The 19,898-nt window shown below is 38.4% G+C and overlaps 1 protein-coding gene across 1 annotated transcript in view; it reads left to right on the top strand.

Moving 5' to 3' along the window:
* rpa1 (replication protein A1) overlaps positions 1–19,898 on the top strand; it is a 61,819-nt gene that overhangs the window by 8,134 nt on the left and 33,787 nt on the right. Inside the window, exons 3-9 of the mRNA XM_062061991.1 lie at positions 845–923; positions 3,401–3,509; positions 3,583–3,671; positions 5,157–5,249; positions 18,079–18,187; positions 18,303–18,405; positions 18,510–18,578. Coding sequence (XP_061917975.1) covers positions 845–923; positions 3,401–3,509; positions 3,583–3,671; positions 5,157–5,249; positions 18,079–18,187; positions 18,303–18,405; positions 18,510–18,578 — 651 coding nt within the window. The remainder of the gene's footprint in view (positions 1–844; positions 924–3,400; positions 3,510–3,582; positions 3,672–5,156; positions 5,250–18,078; positions 18,188–18,302; positions 18,406–18,509; positions 18,579–19,898) is intronic.

The following is a 19,898-nucleotide window of genomic DNA, read 5'->3' as shown; positions in this document are numbered from 1 at the left end:
AAAAATGTCAAAGCATCATAACAAACAGTTATGTTCCAATAGCAGCAGAAGTGCACTTTTTGGAGAGCTGTATTATTTTCAGTTTTGTGCCCAAGGGACTGATTTTATTTAACACTATATTATTATTTATACACCTATAGTGATCACAGAGACAGCTTGTTTTTCTGTTACCTTATATATTTGTTTTTCTGAAAAATCCCACTTAATATACTTTGGGTGACAACAGTCAATATTTTTTTTATTTTTTTTTTTAGGGGGGGCAACAGTCAATATTTATTTATTTTTTAGATTAAATTGTTTTCTTATATAATAAATGTGAGCTTTTGTTAAACCAAATATTGTGTGTTTTTTTCCATATACAACAACCTATCTGGACTCCATAAGAGAATAGATAAGGAATCGGTTCAAAAAGAGGATTCGATAATAGACTCGAACTCGATAATTTCTTATCAAACATCATCCCTAGGAAAGCCTGCGATTCCTGAATAGGCCGAACAGTTTGAAGTTGGAACGCTTTGAATGGGATGAAAAATGTGGAGGGTAGAGCGCGCCAAAATGTGGTGAAGAAGAAGAATAAATAGATGAATGTTGGTGTAGAAAAGCATTTTATTGTGTGAATGTTTGGAGCATTCACACAATAATACAATTTAAAATTGTCCTCATCTGTACGTTACTATTAACATGTTTTTTATTTGCTGGTTCGTGCTATACGACCACGACTTCCTGTACCTTCAAGTAAAGTGGCCTAATTGGATAGGAATTTTTAAATATGTCAATGAAAAGTGCTGAAAAAGCTTAAATTGTTAAAAGATTTAAAAAAAAAAAATTTAACTTTCTGTTTCAGAACATTCGAAAGATTGAAAGTGGAAGTGGTCCTCCTCGCTTCCGAGTGATGATGAGTGATGGACGACACACACTGTCCTGTAAGTTAGTCATGATGAGTGATGGACGACACACTATGTCCTGTAAGTTAGTCATGATGAGTGATGGACGACACACTATGTCCTGTAAGTTAGTCATGATGAGTGATGGACGACACACTATGTCCTGTAAGTTAGTCATGATGAGTGATGGACGACACACTATGTCCTGTAAGTTAGTCGTGATGAGTGATGGACGACACACTATGTCCTGTAAGTTAGTCGTGATGAGTGATGGACGACACACTATGTCCTGTAAGTCAGTCATGATGAGTGATGGACGACACACTATGTCCTGTAAGTTAGTCATGATGAGTGAAGGACGACACACTATGTCCTGTAAGTTAGTCATGATGAGTGAAGGACGACACACTATGTCCTGTAAGTTAGTCATGATGAGTGAAGGACGACACACTATGTCCTGTAAGTTAGTCATGATGAGTGAAGGACGACACACTATGTCCTGTAAGTTAGTCATGATGAGTGAAGGACGACACACTATGTCCTGTAAGTTAGTCATGATGAGTGATGGACGACACACTATGTCCTGTAAGTTAGTCATGATGAGTGATGGACGACACACTATGTCCTGTAAGTTAGTCATGATGAGTGATGGACGACACACTATGTCCTGTAAGTTAGTCATGATGAGTGACGGACGACACACTATGTCCTGTAAGTTAGTCATGATGAGTGATGGACGACACACTATGTCCTGTAAGTTAGTCATGATGAGTGACGGACGACACACTATGTCCTGTAAGTTAGTCATGATGAGTGAAGGACGACACACTATGTCCTGTAAGTTAGTCATGATGAGTGACGGACGACACACTATGTCCTGTAAGTTAGTCATGATGAGTGATGGACGACACGCTATGTCCTGTAAGTTAGTCATGATGAGTGATGGACGACACGCTATGTCCTGTAAGTTAGTCATGATGAGTGACGGACGACACACTATGTCCTGTAAGTTAGTCATGATGAGTGAAGGACGACACACTATGTCCTGTAAGTTAGTCATGATGAGTGACGGACGACACACTATGTCCTGTAAGTTAGTCATGATGAGTGATGGACGACACGCTATGTCCTGTAAGTTAGTCATGATGAGTGATGGACGACACGCTATGTCCTGTAAGTTAGTCATGATGAGTGATGGACGACACACTATGTCCTGTAAGTTAGTCATGATGAGTGTTTGGACGACACACTATGTCCTGTAAGTTAGTCATGATGAGTGATGGACGACACACTATGTCCTGTAAGTTAGTCATGATGAGTGATGGAAGACACACTATGTCCTGTAAGTTAGTCATGATGAGTGATGGACGACACACTATGTCCTGTAAGTCAGTCGTGATGAGTGATGGACGACACACTATGTCCTGTAAGTTAGTCATGATGATTGATGGAAGACACACTATGTCCTGTAAGTTAGTCATGATGAGTGATGGACGACACACTATGTCCTGTAAGTTAGTCATGATGAGTGATGGACGACACACTATGTCCTGTAAGTTAGTCATGATGATTGATGGAAGACACACTATGTCCTGTAAGTTAGTCATGATGAGTGATGGACGACACACTATGTCCTGTAAGTTAGTCATGATGAGTGAAGGACGACACACTATGTCCTGTAAGTTAGTCATGATGAGTGATGGACGACACACTATGTCCTGTAAGTTAGTCATGATGAGTGATGGACGACACACTATGTCCTGTAAGTTAGTCATGATGAGTGATGGACGACACACTATGTCCTGTAAGTTAGTCATGATGAGTGATGGACGACACACTATGTCCTGTAAGTTAGTCATGATGAGTGATGGACGACACACACTATGTCCTGTAAGTTAGTCGTGATGAGTGACGGACGTTTAGGTATCAGATCGATACCTGAATGTGTGGTATCATCCAAAACTAATGTCAAGTATCAAAGAAGAGAAGAATAAGTGATTATTACATTTGAACAGAAGTGTAGATAGAACATGTTAAAACAGAAAATCAGCAGATATTAACAGTAAATGAACAAGTATTTTATACATTTTGTCCCTCATAATGTGTACAAAATAGTAGGTGTATAAATGACACAATATGTTACTGCATAGACTAATTAGGAGTCTTTGTTTGTTTACTTACTACTAAATGACATTATTTTATTTAAGGACTAAATGACAATAATAAACATGTTTCATGTACACTAAGATTTTTTTGTTCAAATAAAGACAATAGGGCCATTTTTTTTGTGGTCCCCTTTATTTAGAAAAGTATGGAAATACATTTTGGTACCGGTACCAAAATATTGGTATGGCCTACACTGTAGTCTAGATGGAGCGTACCACAGTTTGGTCTTCAAATGTGATTTTCCAAGCAGAATGGTCAGCTGTTTAGCTGTGTAGTGTACATTTGATGGTAAACGGTAAGAGAAAGTACACAAGGTGACTTGTGCTAAATGTGTTTTGTCTCTCTTGCAGCGTTCATGCTGTGCACTCAGCTCAACTGCATGGCTGAAGACAACCAGCTGGCCCCCAACTGCATCTGTGTGCTGAAGAGACATGTGACCAACATTCTGAAGGACGGACGGTGCGGGTCTTCTTCTTCCGTTCCTTTGGATGATTCTAGCCTGCTTCTTAATAGAACATGTTCTACATTTTAGACGTGTGGTGATCATTCTGGAAGTGGAGGTCCTCAAGCCTGCCGCTGAAGTGAACGGTCGTATTGGTGACCCCACACCTTACAGTGATGGTAACACTGCTGGTGTGAAATCAGTCATTCAGTTACGCATTTATCTATCTAACTCCCATGTGTGAAATCTATCTAACTCCCATGTGTGAAATCTATCCAACTCCCATGTGTGAAATCTATCCAACTCCCATGTGTGAAATCTATCCAACTCCCATATGTGAAATCTATCTAACTCCCATGTGTGAAATCTATCCAACTCCCATGTGTGAAATCTATCCAACTCCCATGTGTGAAATCTATCTAACTCCCGTATGTGAAATCTATCCAACTCCCATGTGTGAAATCTATCTAACTCCCGTATGTGAAATCTATCCAACTCCCATGTGTGAAATCTATCCAACTCCCATGTGTGAAATCTATCCAACTCCCATGTGTGAAATCTATCCAACTCCCATGTGTGAAATCTATCCAACTCCCGTGTGTGAAATCTATCTAACTCCCGTGTGTGAAATCTATCTAACTCCCATATGTGAAATCTATCCAACTCCCACGTGTGAAATCTATCCAACTCCCACGTGTGAAATCTATCCAACTCCCACGTGTGAAATCTATCCAACTCCCGTGTGTGAAATCTAACTCCCGTGTGTGAAATCTAACTCCCATGTGTGAAATCTATCCAACTCCCATGTGTGAAATCTATCCAACTCCCGTGTGTGAAATCTATCCAACTCCCGTGTATGAAATCTATCCAACTCCCATGTGTGAAATCTATCCAACTCCCGTGTGAAATCTATCCAACTCCCATGTGTGAAATCTATCCAACTCCCATGTGTGAAATCTATCCAACTCCCATGTGTGAAATCTATCCAACTCCCATGTGTGAAATCTATCCAACTCCCATGTGTGAAATCTATCCAACTCCCATGTGTGAAATCTATCCAACTCCCATGTGTGAAATCTATCCAACTCCCATGTGTGAAATCTATCCAACTCCCATGTGTGAAATCTATCCAACTCCCATGTGTGAAATCTATCCAACTCCCATGTGTGAAATCTATCTAACTCCCATGTGTGAAATCTATCCAACTCCCATGTGTGAAATCTATCCAACTCCCGTGTGTGAAATCTATCCAACTCCCGTGTGTGAAATCTATCCAACTCCCGTGTGTGAAATCTATCCAACTCCCGTGTGTGAAATCTATCCAACTCCCGTGTGTGAAATCTATCCAACTCCCGTGTGTGAAATCTATCCAATTCCCGTGTGTGAAATCTATCCAACTCCCATGTGTGAAATCTATCTAACTCCCATGTGTGAAATCTATCCAACTCCCGTGTGTGAAATCTATCCAACTCCCGTGTGTGAAATCTATCCAACTCCCGTGTGTGAAATCTATCCAACTCCCGTGTGTGAAATCTATCCAACTCCCGTGTGTGAAATCTATCCAACTCCCGTGTGTGAAATCTATCCAATTCCCATGTGTGAAATCTATCCAACTCCCATGTGTGAAATCTATCTAACTCCCATGTGTGAAATCCTCCATGCAGCCCAGCCTAAAGCCCCCCAGCAGGCCGCCCCCCCGGTGCATGCTGCCGCCCCCACCAGCCGCCCTCCACTGCAGCCTCAAACTGGAAATAATGGTGAGTCCACACTGCAAAAAGTGAAATCTAAGTAAGATGAAATATGTCAAATAAGGGTGATATTTGCTTATTTTCTGTCTATTAAGATAATTCTTCTCACTAAGCAGATTTTATGTTAGTGTTTTACTTGTTTTAAGGGTTTTGGTCCTAAATGATGTCAGTAAGATATTACAGCTTGTTGCTGAGATGTTATGAGCTATATTGAGTAAAACATGCTTGAAACTAGAATATCAATTGTTGTGTCATCAACACTCACAAGTATAAAACTACTTTTTTAAAGTCATAATGTCTCATTTCAAGCATGAAAAAAAAAAATCATGATGCCGAGCGCATATCATTATGTCAAGATAATGGCACTAGCATTTACTTCATTTAAGAATATTTTTCAACATATTGAACAAAAAGGTCTCTCTTTTTTTCTACCAAGAAAAGTGCACTTGTTATTAGTGAGAATATACTTATTTTAAGCTTTTTTTTTTTTTAAAGATGTCCGATAATATCGGCAGTCCGATATTATCGGACGATAAATGCTTTAAAATGTAATATCGGAAATCATCGGTATCGGTTTCAGTGTTTCCCATAAACTGTCAAGATACCTGTGGCGGTGGGGGCGTGGCTATGGGCGTGGTCACCATGACATCATCGAGTAATTTGCATAATTTACTACAATGATTTGATTTTCTCTAAAAAGGCTCAAAAATTTATACTTACTAATTAATAATAACAGTTTTCTTTTAAACGTCCATCCATTTTACAATATAATTACAACACTTTAAGTACATATTTATATACAGATTTGAACAATAAGTTATTCACTGAAATATATTTATTAATTATGGTTCTTACAAAAAATATATCTTATAAAATATAAAAGCTAAAATGTCTCAAAGCTCTGCCCCTTTAATTAGTGCATACTAAATAATTTAACTTTAGCCTACTACTACAAGCATATTATTTACCAGCAACATAAAGTGAAACAGAGGCAGAGGTGTCCTGCCACAGTCAGTAACAAATAAACAGAAAACAGTAGTGGTGGTAGATAGACACAGAGCTTCATCAAACATCTGATCCACTGAACAAAGAGCTCCAAAAATCTTGAACTTTAGACTGCCATCAGTTTTACTCCCTACACTTAACCATGTGTTTCCTACTGCCTGCAGACTTTGCACCCTTTGTTATATACACATGTTGTGTTTCTAATAGAAATACATTTAATAAAGTCAAATACAAATAAGGCAACAAGAGAAGTATCCTACACTTTTGTAAAGTAAATGTGAACAGCCGATACGGGCATCTACATCAACTATATGATTTGCCTGAGAAGCTGGACAGGACAAAAAAAAATGTTTTTTTTCTTTTTATTTGTGGCGGACGTAATTCTTTCGTGGCGGGCCGCCACAAATAAATGAATGTGTGGGAAACACTGGGTTTCAAAATTATCGGTATCGGTTTCAAAAAGTAAAATGTATGACTTTTTAAAAGGCCGCTGTGTACACGGCCGTAGGGAGAAGTACAGAGCGCCAATAAACCTTAAAGGCACTGCCTTTGCGTGCCGGCCCAGTCACATAATATCTACGGCTTTTCACACACACAAGTGAATGCAAGCATACTTGGTCAACAGCCATACAGGTCACACTGAGGGTTGTGTACAAACAACTTTAACACTGTTACAAATATGCGCCACACTGTGAACCCACACCAAACAAGAATGACAAACACATTTCGGGAGAACATCCGCACCGTAACACAACATAAACACAACAAATACCCAGAATCCCTTGTAACACTAACTCTTCCGGGACGCTACAATATACACCCCCCGCTGCCCCCTACCCCCACCTCAACCCCGCCCACCTCAACCTCCTCATGTCCCAAATTCCAAGCTGCTGTTTTGAGGCATGTTAAAAAAAAATAATGCACTTTGTGACTTCAATAATAAATATGGCAGTGCCATGTTGGCATTTCTTTCCCTTAACTTGAGTTGATTTATTTTGGAAAACCTTGTTACATTGTTTAATGCATCCAGCGGGGCATCACAACAAAATGAGGCATAATAATGTGTTCATTCCACCACTGTATGTATCGGTATCGCTTGATATCGGAATCGGTAATTAAGAGTTGGACAATATCGGCAAAAAAAACATTATCGGACATCTCTAGTATTTTTGGGTTCATTGAGGTTAGCTAATTTTACTTGTTTTGGAAAGTCTTGACAAGCTGAATTTTCTTGTTCTACTGGCAAATAATTTTGCTTAGTTCTAATAAAATACACCTCATTTTTGTATTTTTTTTCTTGTTTTTGAATACTGACTTTTTGCCGTGATGCATGTGGATTTTCCAATTAGATGCAACGTGATTGAATTTTTCTCAGTGCGTGACATAGTATCACATGTGTGTCAAAGTCAAGACCCGGGGGCCAAATGTGGCCCACCACATCATTTTATGTATGTTTTAATAAATGTATTTGATTTTTCCATTTTGACAGAAAGCAAAATGTACTGCATGGACGTTTTAGAACTGATAATATCCAATATTGCTTGACTTATGATTTTAAAGCAAGTCATCCATCTAATTGTACATTGTTAAATAATTAACACTGGTACTGTTTTTCCATTTACACTAATATGATGTTAAAAAAAAACATTTTGGCGATTAAGCTGCCATTAAAAACAGTGATACTATTTTTCAAAGTACCTTAATATGTTAAAAAAACAACACTGTACATTTAACAGTAAAATTTGGGTGACCAACTTGCCAATTTTTTTTTACTGTAAAATCTACCATTTTTTTTACAGTGCACATGAAAGTATATATTTGTAATGATCAAATTCATTGGTAAATGAATATATTATTTGCTGTTACAAGCGGCCCTCTGATGGCAGACATAACTCAGTGAAAATGACTTTGACATGCATGCTTTATATCCATCCATTTTGTACCGCTTGTCCCATTCGGGGTCGGGGGGGTGCTGGAGCCTATCTCAGCTGCATTCAGGTGGAAGGCGGGGTCCACCCTGGACAAGTCGATGCTTTATATCCTTAAAACTAAATGACTGTTACCCATAGTAGATTTCCCATCAAAGATGGGACTCCGTTTAAATCCGTTCACAGCCCAGGCTGTTATGTGAGGAAAGGTGGTATATTTTTTTAATAGATGTACTTTACCACATCTGTAGAGCACTGGGCAAAAAACCTCTAAATGTTTGAATTTGACCATGGCGAGCAATACATTTCAAGAACTAAATGCATGACTTTTATATATTTTTTTTAAATGTAATTTTTATTGACATTCAGCATCAGACATTCCTATCCATTACATCATATTTGCTGAGATAGGCTCCGGCGACCCCAAAGGGAATAAGCAGTAGAAAATGGATGGATGGATGGATGCATACATCAAATGTCAAAATGTATATATAATTTTTATATCCCAACGATGCCACCCCCCAAAAAGATAAAAAACAGCTAAAAAAATATTTATTATAACGATATACATATATAGATTTTTTTAAAATTATTATTATTATTTTTTAATTAATTGATTTGTTAATATTATTACTACTTTGGTTTGATTTGTTTTAGTTTGTTTGCATGACTTTCTTTTAACCACCAGATGGCAGCATTTATTTACTTTGTGAAACCTACCGGTAAGTGTTGTATAGCAAGCAGACTTAGACTTCCTTTTATAGTCATTCAAATTTGAAATTTACAGTACAGATAAGAACAAAATTTAGTTGCATTAGCTAGCTCATGGTAGTGCAGGATAAAAGAGCAATAAGGTGCATATATAAATAAATAAATTACTGTACAGATAAATATATTGCACTTTTGCATATGCATCCACTGTATTATATCTTAATTCATGCACTTTGGTATCATTATTTAATGAATAAAATAAAATAAACTACTGCGATGAGGTGGCGACTACCACCTGAATGCAGCCGAGATAGGCTCCAGCACCCCCCGCGACCCCAAAAGGGACAAGCGGTATAAAATGGATGCAAGGATGAATAAAATAAACCGAGTGGACAGGAGCATGCGAATCACCTTTTGTAATGAAGGCTCTTGGAACTTTGTTAAAAGTCACAGTGCACGTTCCACCTGTTCAGACAAGTTCTTGCAGGGTTTTTTGGGTCAGTTTAATTTGAGTGCATAGGTAAAGTGTGAAAGATGTATGCACACAGCCTTCAAAGGTGACTTTCTGCACTGCCCACTAGCATAAGTGTAAGGGTGTAACGGTACACAAACATTTTGGTTCGGTACGTACCTCGGTTTAGAGGTCACGGTTCGGTTCATTTTCGGTACAGTAAGAAAACAACAAAATATACATTTTTAGGTTATTTATTTACCAAATTTGTAAACAATGGCTTTATCCTTTTGACTTTGGGAACACAATAATAATTCTGCCCCAAAATAGAAATAGCTGTGTGCGTGATGGATGTGAGCCACCACTAGGCTGATCAGTGCAACAGCAGGCAGCCATGAATGCTAAGCATAACAATAACATACATATACACACACAGGCAGTCATGAATACTAAGCATAACAATAACATACATATACACACACAGGCAGTCATGAATGCTAAGCATAACAATAACATACATATACACACACAGGCAGTCATGAATACTAAGCATAACAATAACATACATATACACACACAGGCAGTCATGAATGCTAAGCATAACAATAACATACATATACACACACAGGCAGTCATGAATACTAAGCATAACAATAACATACATATACACACACAGGCAGTCATGAATGCTAAGCATAACAATAACATACATATACACACACAGGCAGTCATGAATGCTAAGCATAACAATAACATACATATACACACACAGGCAGTCATGAATGCTAAGCATAACAATAACATAGATATACACACACAGGCAGTCATGAATGCTAAGCATAACAATAACATACATATACACACACAGGCAGTCATGAATGCTAAGCATAACAACAACATACATATACACACACAGGCAGTCATGAATACTAAGCATAACAATAACATACATATACACACACAGGCAGTCATGAATACTAAGCATAACAATAACATACATATACACACACAGGCAGTCATGAATGCTAAGCATAACAATAACATACATATACACACACAGGCAGTCATGAATACTAAGCATAACAATAACATACATATACACACACAGGCAGTCATGAATACTAAGCATAACAATAACATACATATACACACACAGGCAGTCATGAATGCTAAGCATAACAATAACATACATATACACACACAGGCAGTCATGAATGCTAAGCATAACAATAACATAGATATACACACACAGGCAGTCATGAATGCTAAGCATAACAATAACATACATATACACACACAGGCAGTCATGAATGCTAAGCATAACAACAACATACATATACACACACAGGCAGTCATGAATACTAAGCATAACAATAACATACATATACACACACAGGCAGTCATGAATGCTAAGCATAACAATAACATACATATACACACACAGGCAGTCATGAATACTAAGCATAACAATAACATACATATACACACACAGGCAGTCATGAATACTAAGCATAACAATAACATACATATACACACACAGGCAGTCATGAATGCTAAGCATAACAATAACATACATATACACACACAGGCAGTCATGAATGCTAAGCATAACAATAATATACATATACACACACAGGCAGTCATGAATGCTAAGCATAACAATAATATACATATACACACACAGGCAGTCATGAATGCTAAGCATAACAATAACATACATATACACACACAGGCAGTCATGAATACTAAGCATAACAATAACATACATATACACACACAGGCAGTCATGAATGCTAAGCATAACAATAATATACATATACACACACAGGCAGTCATGAATGCTAAGCATAACAATAATATACATATACACACACAGGCAGTCATGAATGCTAAGCATAACAATAACATACATATACACACACAGGCAGTCATGAATACTAAGCATAACAATAACATACATATACACACACAGGCAGTCATGAATGCTAAGCATAACAATAACATACATATACACACACAGGCAGTCATGAATGCTAAGCATAACAATAACATACATATACACACACAGGCAGTCATGAATGCTAAGCATAACAATAACATACATATACACACACACAGGCAGTCATGAATACTAAGCATAACAATAACATACATATACACACACAGGCAGTCATGAATGCTAAGCATAACAATAACATACATATACACACACAGGCAGTCATGAATACTAAGCATAACAATAACATACATATACACACACAGGGTCTATTGCCAGGGTTCATGTGGTCAACATACACTACCGTTCAAAAGTTTTTTTGTTTTTTTTAATAATGAAATACAATCATGTGTGCTTACGGACTGTATCCCTGCAGACTGGATTGATCTATATTGATATATAATGTATACATTGTGTTTTTTATGTTGATTTAATAAAAAATAATTTTTATTGTTTTTAATTTCTTGTGCGGCCCGTTGGTTGGGGACCACTGTCAGGGTTTCCCACACATTCATTTATTTGTGGCGGCCCGCCACGAAAGAATTACGTCCGCCACGAATAAAAAAAAATTTAATTTTTTTTTTTTTTTTTTTTTTTGTCCTCTCCAGCTTCTCAGGCAAATAATATAGTTGATGTAGATGCCCATATCGGCAAGTGTAGGATACTTCTTTTGTTGCCTTATTTATATGTGACCACTATTGTTTTCTGTTTATTTGTTACTGACTGTGGCAGGACACCTCTGCCTCTGTTTCACTTTATGTTGCTGGTAAATAATATGGTTGTAGTAGTAGGCTAAAGTTAAATTATTTAGTATGCACTAATTAAAGGGGCAGAGCTTTGAGACATTTTAGCTTTTATATTTTATAAGATATATTTTTTGTAAGAACCACAACTATTAAATATATTTCAGTGAATAACTTATTGTTCAAATCTGTATATAAATATGTACATAAAGTGTTGTAATTATATTGTAAAATGGATGGATGGATGGATGGATGGATGGACGTTTAAAAGAAAACTGTTATTATTAATTAGTAAGTATACATTTTTTTAGCCTTTTTAGAGAAAATCAAATCATTGTAGTAAATTATGCAAATTACTCGATGATGTCATGGTGGCCACGCCCCCACCGCCACAGGTATCTTGGCAGTTTATGGGAAACACTGACTGTATTATAGTACCTTGTCAGAAGCATACCCTACCGCTGCTGAACAATGTCGGCAAACCTCCGTCCTCCATTGTTGTATCGCACCGCAAAGCCGAAGTGTTCCCAAACGGGAGATCTAATCGAGGCAGGAGGGTCTTCCAGCTCTGGCTTTTACATGTTGTAGTAGCCCGGTCGCTGCTAGCATGCCGTGTCTTGTGCCTCGGTGTGCATTGTTTACACAAAGTGCGCTACGCTACTTAATATGTCCATGTGGAAACTCGTTCGGTACACCTCCGAACCGAACCAAAACCCCCATACCGAAACGGTTCAATACAAATACACATACCGTTACACCCTTACATAAGTGACATGACTGTTTGATAGACGCAGGTGCTGCTGAGCCGTCTAGCTCTCAGGCTGGCTTCTGTTTTACTCTGTCAGAGCGGTTCTTCATCCCCTCCAATTTGAGTTTGAGGCGAGCATCCTCATCAGCGCAGTCATTGTTCACTTCTCTGTGCTTGAGCTGGGGCTTAATTACCACGAGTGCAGTGGTTGGCCAAGTGGGAGGACTTAAGTGGACACTTTGAACTCTAATCCTCTGTGTGAGCAAATGTGCCACGCTAGTAAAGAACGTGTCACTTCTCCACCTCTCTTGGTGGGTGAAGGTAGCAGCGCTTCACACCAACACTCCTTCTGTGGATCATCCTTCGCACCACAAGCTTGCTCTCACACATTAGTCCTCAATGGGTAATCGTAACAAACAATGGCATCTGTATGATGATGTTTATGGTGGAGGTAAGAGATGGATGCAGAGAAAAGGTGGACAGTTTAAACCAGGGGTGAATGAATGATCTATGGCCCCCCGGGATGATATTTGATTAGTATTAGAACCAGCCAGCAGGCCACAGCCGCCTGCTTCTGTTTTGCACGCACAAATACTCCCATCAGTGTTGGTGCTAGGGATTTTAACAAAATGGGGTCCCAGGGACCCCATCAAGTCATAAAAAGGGGGTCCCACAGTCAATTTTTGCAATATAACAGGATTTTAAGTAGGGATGATGTTTGATAAGAAATTATCGAGTTCGAGTCTATTATCGAATCCTCTTATCGAACCGATTCCTTATCGATTCTCTTATGGAGTCCAGATAGGTTGTTGTATATGGAAAAAAACACACAATATTTGGTTTAGCAAAAGCTCACTTTTATTATATAAGAAAACAATGTAATCTAATAAATAAATAAATATTGACTGTTACCCCCCTAAAAAAATTAAAGAAATAAACATTGACTGTTGTTACCCAAAGTATATTAAGTGGGATTTTTCATAAAAACAAATATATACAGTAACACAAAAACAAGCTGTCTCTGTGATCACTATAGGTGTATAAATAATAATATAGTGTTAAATAAAATCAGTCCCTTTGGCACAAAACTGGAAATAATACAGCTCTCCAAAAAGTGCACTTCTGCTGCTATTGGAACATAACTGTTTGTTATGATGCTTTGACATTTTTGCACTTTAAAGAAAGAAAGAAAATTCTATGAAGAGAAAAGTTGTTTGCAAATGTGGTTACAATGCTAAAAAATGAAAAGTTAAAGCTAAAAAAAGAAATACACTTTTTTGAGTTAACATTATTTCTTTATAGGGGGAAAGATGTTACGAGCTAGGGAATATAACAACTACACTACCCAGCATGCAACGGGAGTGACGAGCATGCGCGGTAGCCCCGAAAAGTGTTGTTGCATGTCGTCACCCGTGAAAGTAAACGTCAAGAACTCAGCCAACACGCCTCGTCTGCATTATTTATAATTAGACAGACAACACATATACTGTGTGAAAAACAAAAGTTCAAAAAGGGAGATGTGTTGTATATATATGTATGTGCTGCAGTGTTGTATATATATATATGTATGTGCTGCAGTGTTGTGTATATATATGTATGTGCTGCAGTGTTGTATATATATATGTATGTGCTGCAGTGTTGTATATATATATGTATGTGCTGCAGTGTTGTATATATATGTATGTGCTGCAGTGTTGTATATATATATGTATGTGCTGCAGTGTTGTATATATATGTATGTGCTGCGGTTGCTTTAAGAAAGTTGCGACAGCTGCCGTAAAGGAGGTGCGTTGCTAGCCTGGTTGCTATGTTTCCGGTTGGACGTAAAAGTGTTGGTCATGTGTTTGTAGTCTGCTCAAATCTCTCAGTAAAGTTATTCATTGGATTATAGCTTTTGTTTTCAACTTTATTACACCTTGGAGCGCTTTTTCCCGTCCATTTTGTTCCTGCTTTCCCTATCTGCGCCTAATGACTGAGCTACGTGACGTCATTTCTTGTGATTTCTCACGGGGCATTTCTGGTCGGGACGGGATTCGTTCCGAGGGATTCGAATAAAGAACCAACTCTTTTCTTTACTATAGTGGTCTCGATAACGGGTGCCGGTTCTCTAAAAGGGATTCGAGTCCGAGGACTCGGTTATTTTCTTATCGAACAACCGGGAAAACCGGTTTCGAGTATCATCCCTAATGTTAAGATGTGCCCTCAATTATTGCGTTTGGTCTAATTGTCTTTTATTTCCTAAACGCCTGTTTTCATTATTGAAGGCTGACACGCACAGCTGAAATGCGTCCGTGGTTGATTGTGTCAATTTGTGTGTGCTAATAAAAACAGGTGTGCTCACAGCCTGTGTGGTGTGACCGCATGTACGAAACGGTGCGTTTTTGATGATTATACGGTGCCGTTTAAATGGTGGTTTCTCCACGCAAACCTTCCAACAGTACATAAACAATATAAAAAGGCAAACCACTTACCGTATTTTTCGGACTATAAGTCACAGTTTTTTTCATAGTTTGGCCGGGGGTGCGACTTATACTCAGGAGCGACTTATGTGTGAAATGATGAACACATTAGCGTAAAATATCCAATAATATTATTGATGTCATTGACGTAAGAGACTAGACCAGGGGTCGGCAACCCGCGGCTCCGGAGCCGCATGCGGCTCTTTGACCACTCTGATGCGGCTCAGCTACATACTCGCCGATACGCATTTTTTGGCAAATATCGGCGGCCGATCCGATCCAAATATCGGATCGGGACATCCCTATTCTGCCATCATAATATGTTTGAGCTGAAAACACATTCTGGGGTCCCACGTTTTTGTAAGCGTTTTGAAAACAAATGATAAATGTATGCAGTATCCTGTTATAGCTCACATTCTAAATTGTGTTTTGGAAAAAAAGTTGTCAGAAACATTACTTAATTTATTTTAAAAAATAATACAAGAGAAAACACATTTTTATACATATGTAAATGATTCAGTTGTAAACATTCACTCACTTTCTTCTTTCCTTCATGCATCTAAACTTTACCGCTGATGGTATTTTTTTCTGTATTTGTATTGTAATATTTTCAGAATGTGTTTGTTCTATTTTTTGGCCAAAGTAAGACAAAGAAAACAATCTGAAGTTGTCTTTATTTTTTAGTTTTAATGCCATGATTGTAATAGTCCGTCCCGCGTGTGCACACATTTTCTTCCATGCGGCCCCTGAGCTAAAATGACTTTGACACCCCTGGTCTAAACCATAACACTTTGCTAACAACCTACTCTTCACAATGTCCAAATAACTGCAAACTCCTGGTGGGTAATACTCTGATAAACTAAATTATCCATTTCTTTTTGTAGAATGTAAAAAAACTAAGGACATGGCCCATATGTGACCTGTATCTTGATTGTTATTTTTCAATTCCCACCCAGACCTCTCTTGTATGTGTTTATAAATCCAACATGTATCTGATGCGACATCAGTCCGAACTAGGATTGTACTGTATACCACTACTAGTATAGTATCGCAGTACTAATGAATCAAAAACGCTACTATACTCTGTTTGAAAAGTACCGCTTCCCGGTCTTAACATTGTTGGTTTTACGAGCAGAGGAGCATATTCGGCAGCGCACACACACAGAGTACTTACAAGCAGACAGTGTGTAGACAGAAAAGGGAGAATGGACGCATTTTGGCGTAAAAAGTAAAGATAAAGGTGAAGTTATAACACTGAAACACCCTCAGGAAGAGCTGCTTTAAGACATGGCTAGCTAGCTAGCAGCTAACATCCATCCACAGTGTTTTAGCTACTTCTAAATCACTAATCCTGGCCTCTATGGTGACAAATAAAGTAAGATCTCTAATAGAGCTGCAGCTATCGAATATTTTAGTAATCGAGTATTCTATCGAATATCCCGATCGATTTACCATGAATTGATTAACGTGGACCCCGACTTAAACAAGCTGAAAAACTTACTGGGGTGTTACCATTTAGTGGTCAATTGTACGGAATATGTACTGTACTGTGCAATCTACCAATACAAGTTTCAATCAATCAATCAAAATTAATCGAGTAATCGAATAAATCCTATTTTTGCTTTAAAATTAAAAAAAAAGTTGTAGTTTTTTTTTGTCCTGTCCAGCTTCTCAGGCAAATCACATAGTAGATCAGTGTTTCCCTTAAACTGCCAATATACCTGTGGCAATGGGGGCGTGGCTATGGGCGTGATCACCATGACATCATCGAGTCATTTGCATAATTTACTACAATATGATTTTCTCTAAAAAGGCTCAAAAAATGTATACTTACTAATTAATAACAGTTTTGTTTTAAACGTCCGTCCATCCATCCATTTTACAATATAATTACAACACTTTATGTACATATTTATATACAGATTTGAACAATAAGTTATTCACTGAAATATATTTATTAATTGTGGTTCTTACAAAAAATATATCTTATAAAAATATAAAAGCTAAAATGTCTCTTAAAGCTCTGCCCCTTTAATTAGTGCATACTAAATAATTTAACTTTAGCCTACTACTACAAGCATATTATTTACCAGCAACATAAAGTGAAACAGAGGCAGAGGTGTCCTGCCACAGTCAGTAACAAATAAACAGAAAACAGTAGTGGTCAAATACAAATAAGGCAACAAGAGAAGTATCCTACACTAAAGTAAATGTGAACAGCCTATATGGGCATCTACATCAACTATATGATTTGCCTGAGAAGCTGGACAGGACAAAAAAAATTTTTTTTAGATTTTTTTATTTGTGGCGGGCCGCCACTAATAAATAAATGAATGTGTGGGAAACACTGTAGATGTAGATGCCCATATAGGCTGTACACATTTACTTTACAAAACAGAAGTGTAGGATACCGCGGTTTATCATTATGTGGTTTACCGCTACCCCTAGTCCATTAACAAGTCAAAATGTATTAGTAAAATTTATGGGAAAAATGTTTTTTATGTAAAAATAACATTGGCGGTGGGCTATTTACATGTAGTGGAAATACTGTTAATATATCGTTGCATCCCTACTCTACTACCCTACTTTAAATGTAACTTTGGATATGTTTTGTACATTAATGAGGCTCAAACAAATTCCGTGTTGATGAAAAGATAACATCTTGGCTTTGTGTTGTCGGTTGTAGTCCCTCACCTCTTTGTACAATGTGGGGGAAATCAGTTTGCCAAAGTTTCGGTCTGAAAAATGGGATGACCCTTAACTGTACATTTGCCCTGCTCTTGTCCTTTTTTCCCAGTCAATCGAGTAGTCGGTAAAGAGTTTGAGAAGAAGTCTGCGATGCCCGGGACACCAGGGGGTGCCTCCAAGGTCGTACCCATTGCCAGCCTTAACCCGTACCTGTCAAAGTGAGTTTTGTTTTCTTCTTCCAATACAAGAATCAATCAATACAAGAGGTGTAACACAAACCTCTATAGTTATAGATATTTTCCTCCTATGGCCTTTTATTGCTTCTGTCCTCAGGTGGACCATCCGTGCACGAGTGACCAACAAGAGCAACATCCGCACATGGAGCAACTCACGCGGCGACGGCAAACTCTTCTCCATGGAGATTGTGGACGAGAGCGTAAGTGTGGCCGGGGTCCCGTGCTTCTCATATGTCCCCAAACTGGTTAGCAAAGAAATGGTGCAAGTGCCCTTTTGATGGTGAAACCCTTGTGGTGGTTCCAGGGCGAGATCAGAATGACCGGGTTCAACCAAGAGGTGGACAAGTTCTACAGTCTCGTCGAGGTTGGCAAGGTGAGGAAAATCATTTTCTCCAGCATTTTAGAGATGGAACTAGGGCTGGGCGATATATGGAATATACTGGATGTATCGCGGGTTTGTCTCTGTGCGATATAGAAAATGATTATATGGTGATATTGGAGTATACGTTCTGACGGATGCATATATCCACATTTATCCATAATTAAGAGTTACTCCTTTTATATGACTATAGTCATATTTTAAATAGCTAATGTTCCATCTTGTACTCTTTTCCTTTTTTGATCGTCTCATGACAAAGTGCTTGCACTGTGGACGGCCTTGAAGTAGGAGGCAGAGAAGAGGAGTCCTCCCTGCTTCCCTTCTCGGGCCGACTTGAGATAACGGACACAATGGGCATCTGTGCGGGCGTGAGGGCGGGGGGAGAGATTGAGGAACAGAATGTTTTCGTGATGGTTTTCAGACCGATCTGGACCGGGCTAGGGAACGCTTGGGTGCTGGGTTGGTCTCAGGTTTGTCCTCTAAGCTTTGAGAATAAACCACAAAATACCAACTACTGCCTGTTGATTGAATATAAACATCAGTTTATTGCCATAAAAAGAATCTGGGAGAGACTAGCAATTTGAATTCCCCATTGGAGGAATGCTGGTCGACGCAACAGTTCTCACGCAGTTGCTTTTAGCTGCAGGCTTTTCTCACTCTTTCTTGTCTCCCTCCTCACAGAGACATAAAACAAGCGCACCTTCTTACATAACATCACATACTGTCACGCGTGCAACGTCATATGCTCTTGCAGAACAGACAGGTAGCGGCATGGCAACGTCGACTGTGGTGCGAGTGGTAATACACATATATATGGTGTATGGTGACATGGACTAAACATATCCACATATATATGGTGTATCGTGACATGGACTAAACATATCCACATATATATGGTGTATGGTGACATGGACTAAACATATCCACATATATATGGTGTATGGTGACATGGACTAAACATATCCACATATATATGGTGTATCGTGACATGGACTAAACATATCCACATATATATGGTGTATGGTGACATGGACTAAACATATCCACATATATATGGTGTATCGTGACATGGACTAAACATATCCACATATATATGGTGTATGGTGACATGGACTAAACATATCCACATATATATGGTGTATCGTGACATGGACTAAACATATCCACATATATATGGTGTATGGTGACATGGACTAAACATATCCACATATATATGGTGTATGGTGACATGGACTAAACATATCCACATATATATGGTGTATGGTGACATGGACTAAACATATCCACATATATATGGTGTATGGTGACATGGAC

The sequence above is a fragment of the Entelurus aequoreus genome, linkage group LG10 (assembly GCF_033978785.1).
Source record: "Entelurus aequoreus isolate RoL-2023_Sb linkage group LG10, RoL_Eaeq_v1.1, whole genome shotgun sequence".
In the NCBI taxonomy this organism is placed as follows: domain Eukaryota; kingdom Metazoa; phylum Chordata; class Actinopteri; order Syngnathiformes; family Syngnathidae; genus Entelurus; species Entelurus aequoreus.
The sequence above is the reverse complement of the archived record's forward strand: the minus strand, read 5'-3'. Positions and strand labels throughout refer to the sequence as shown.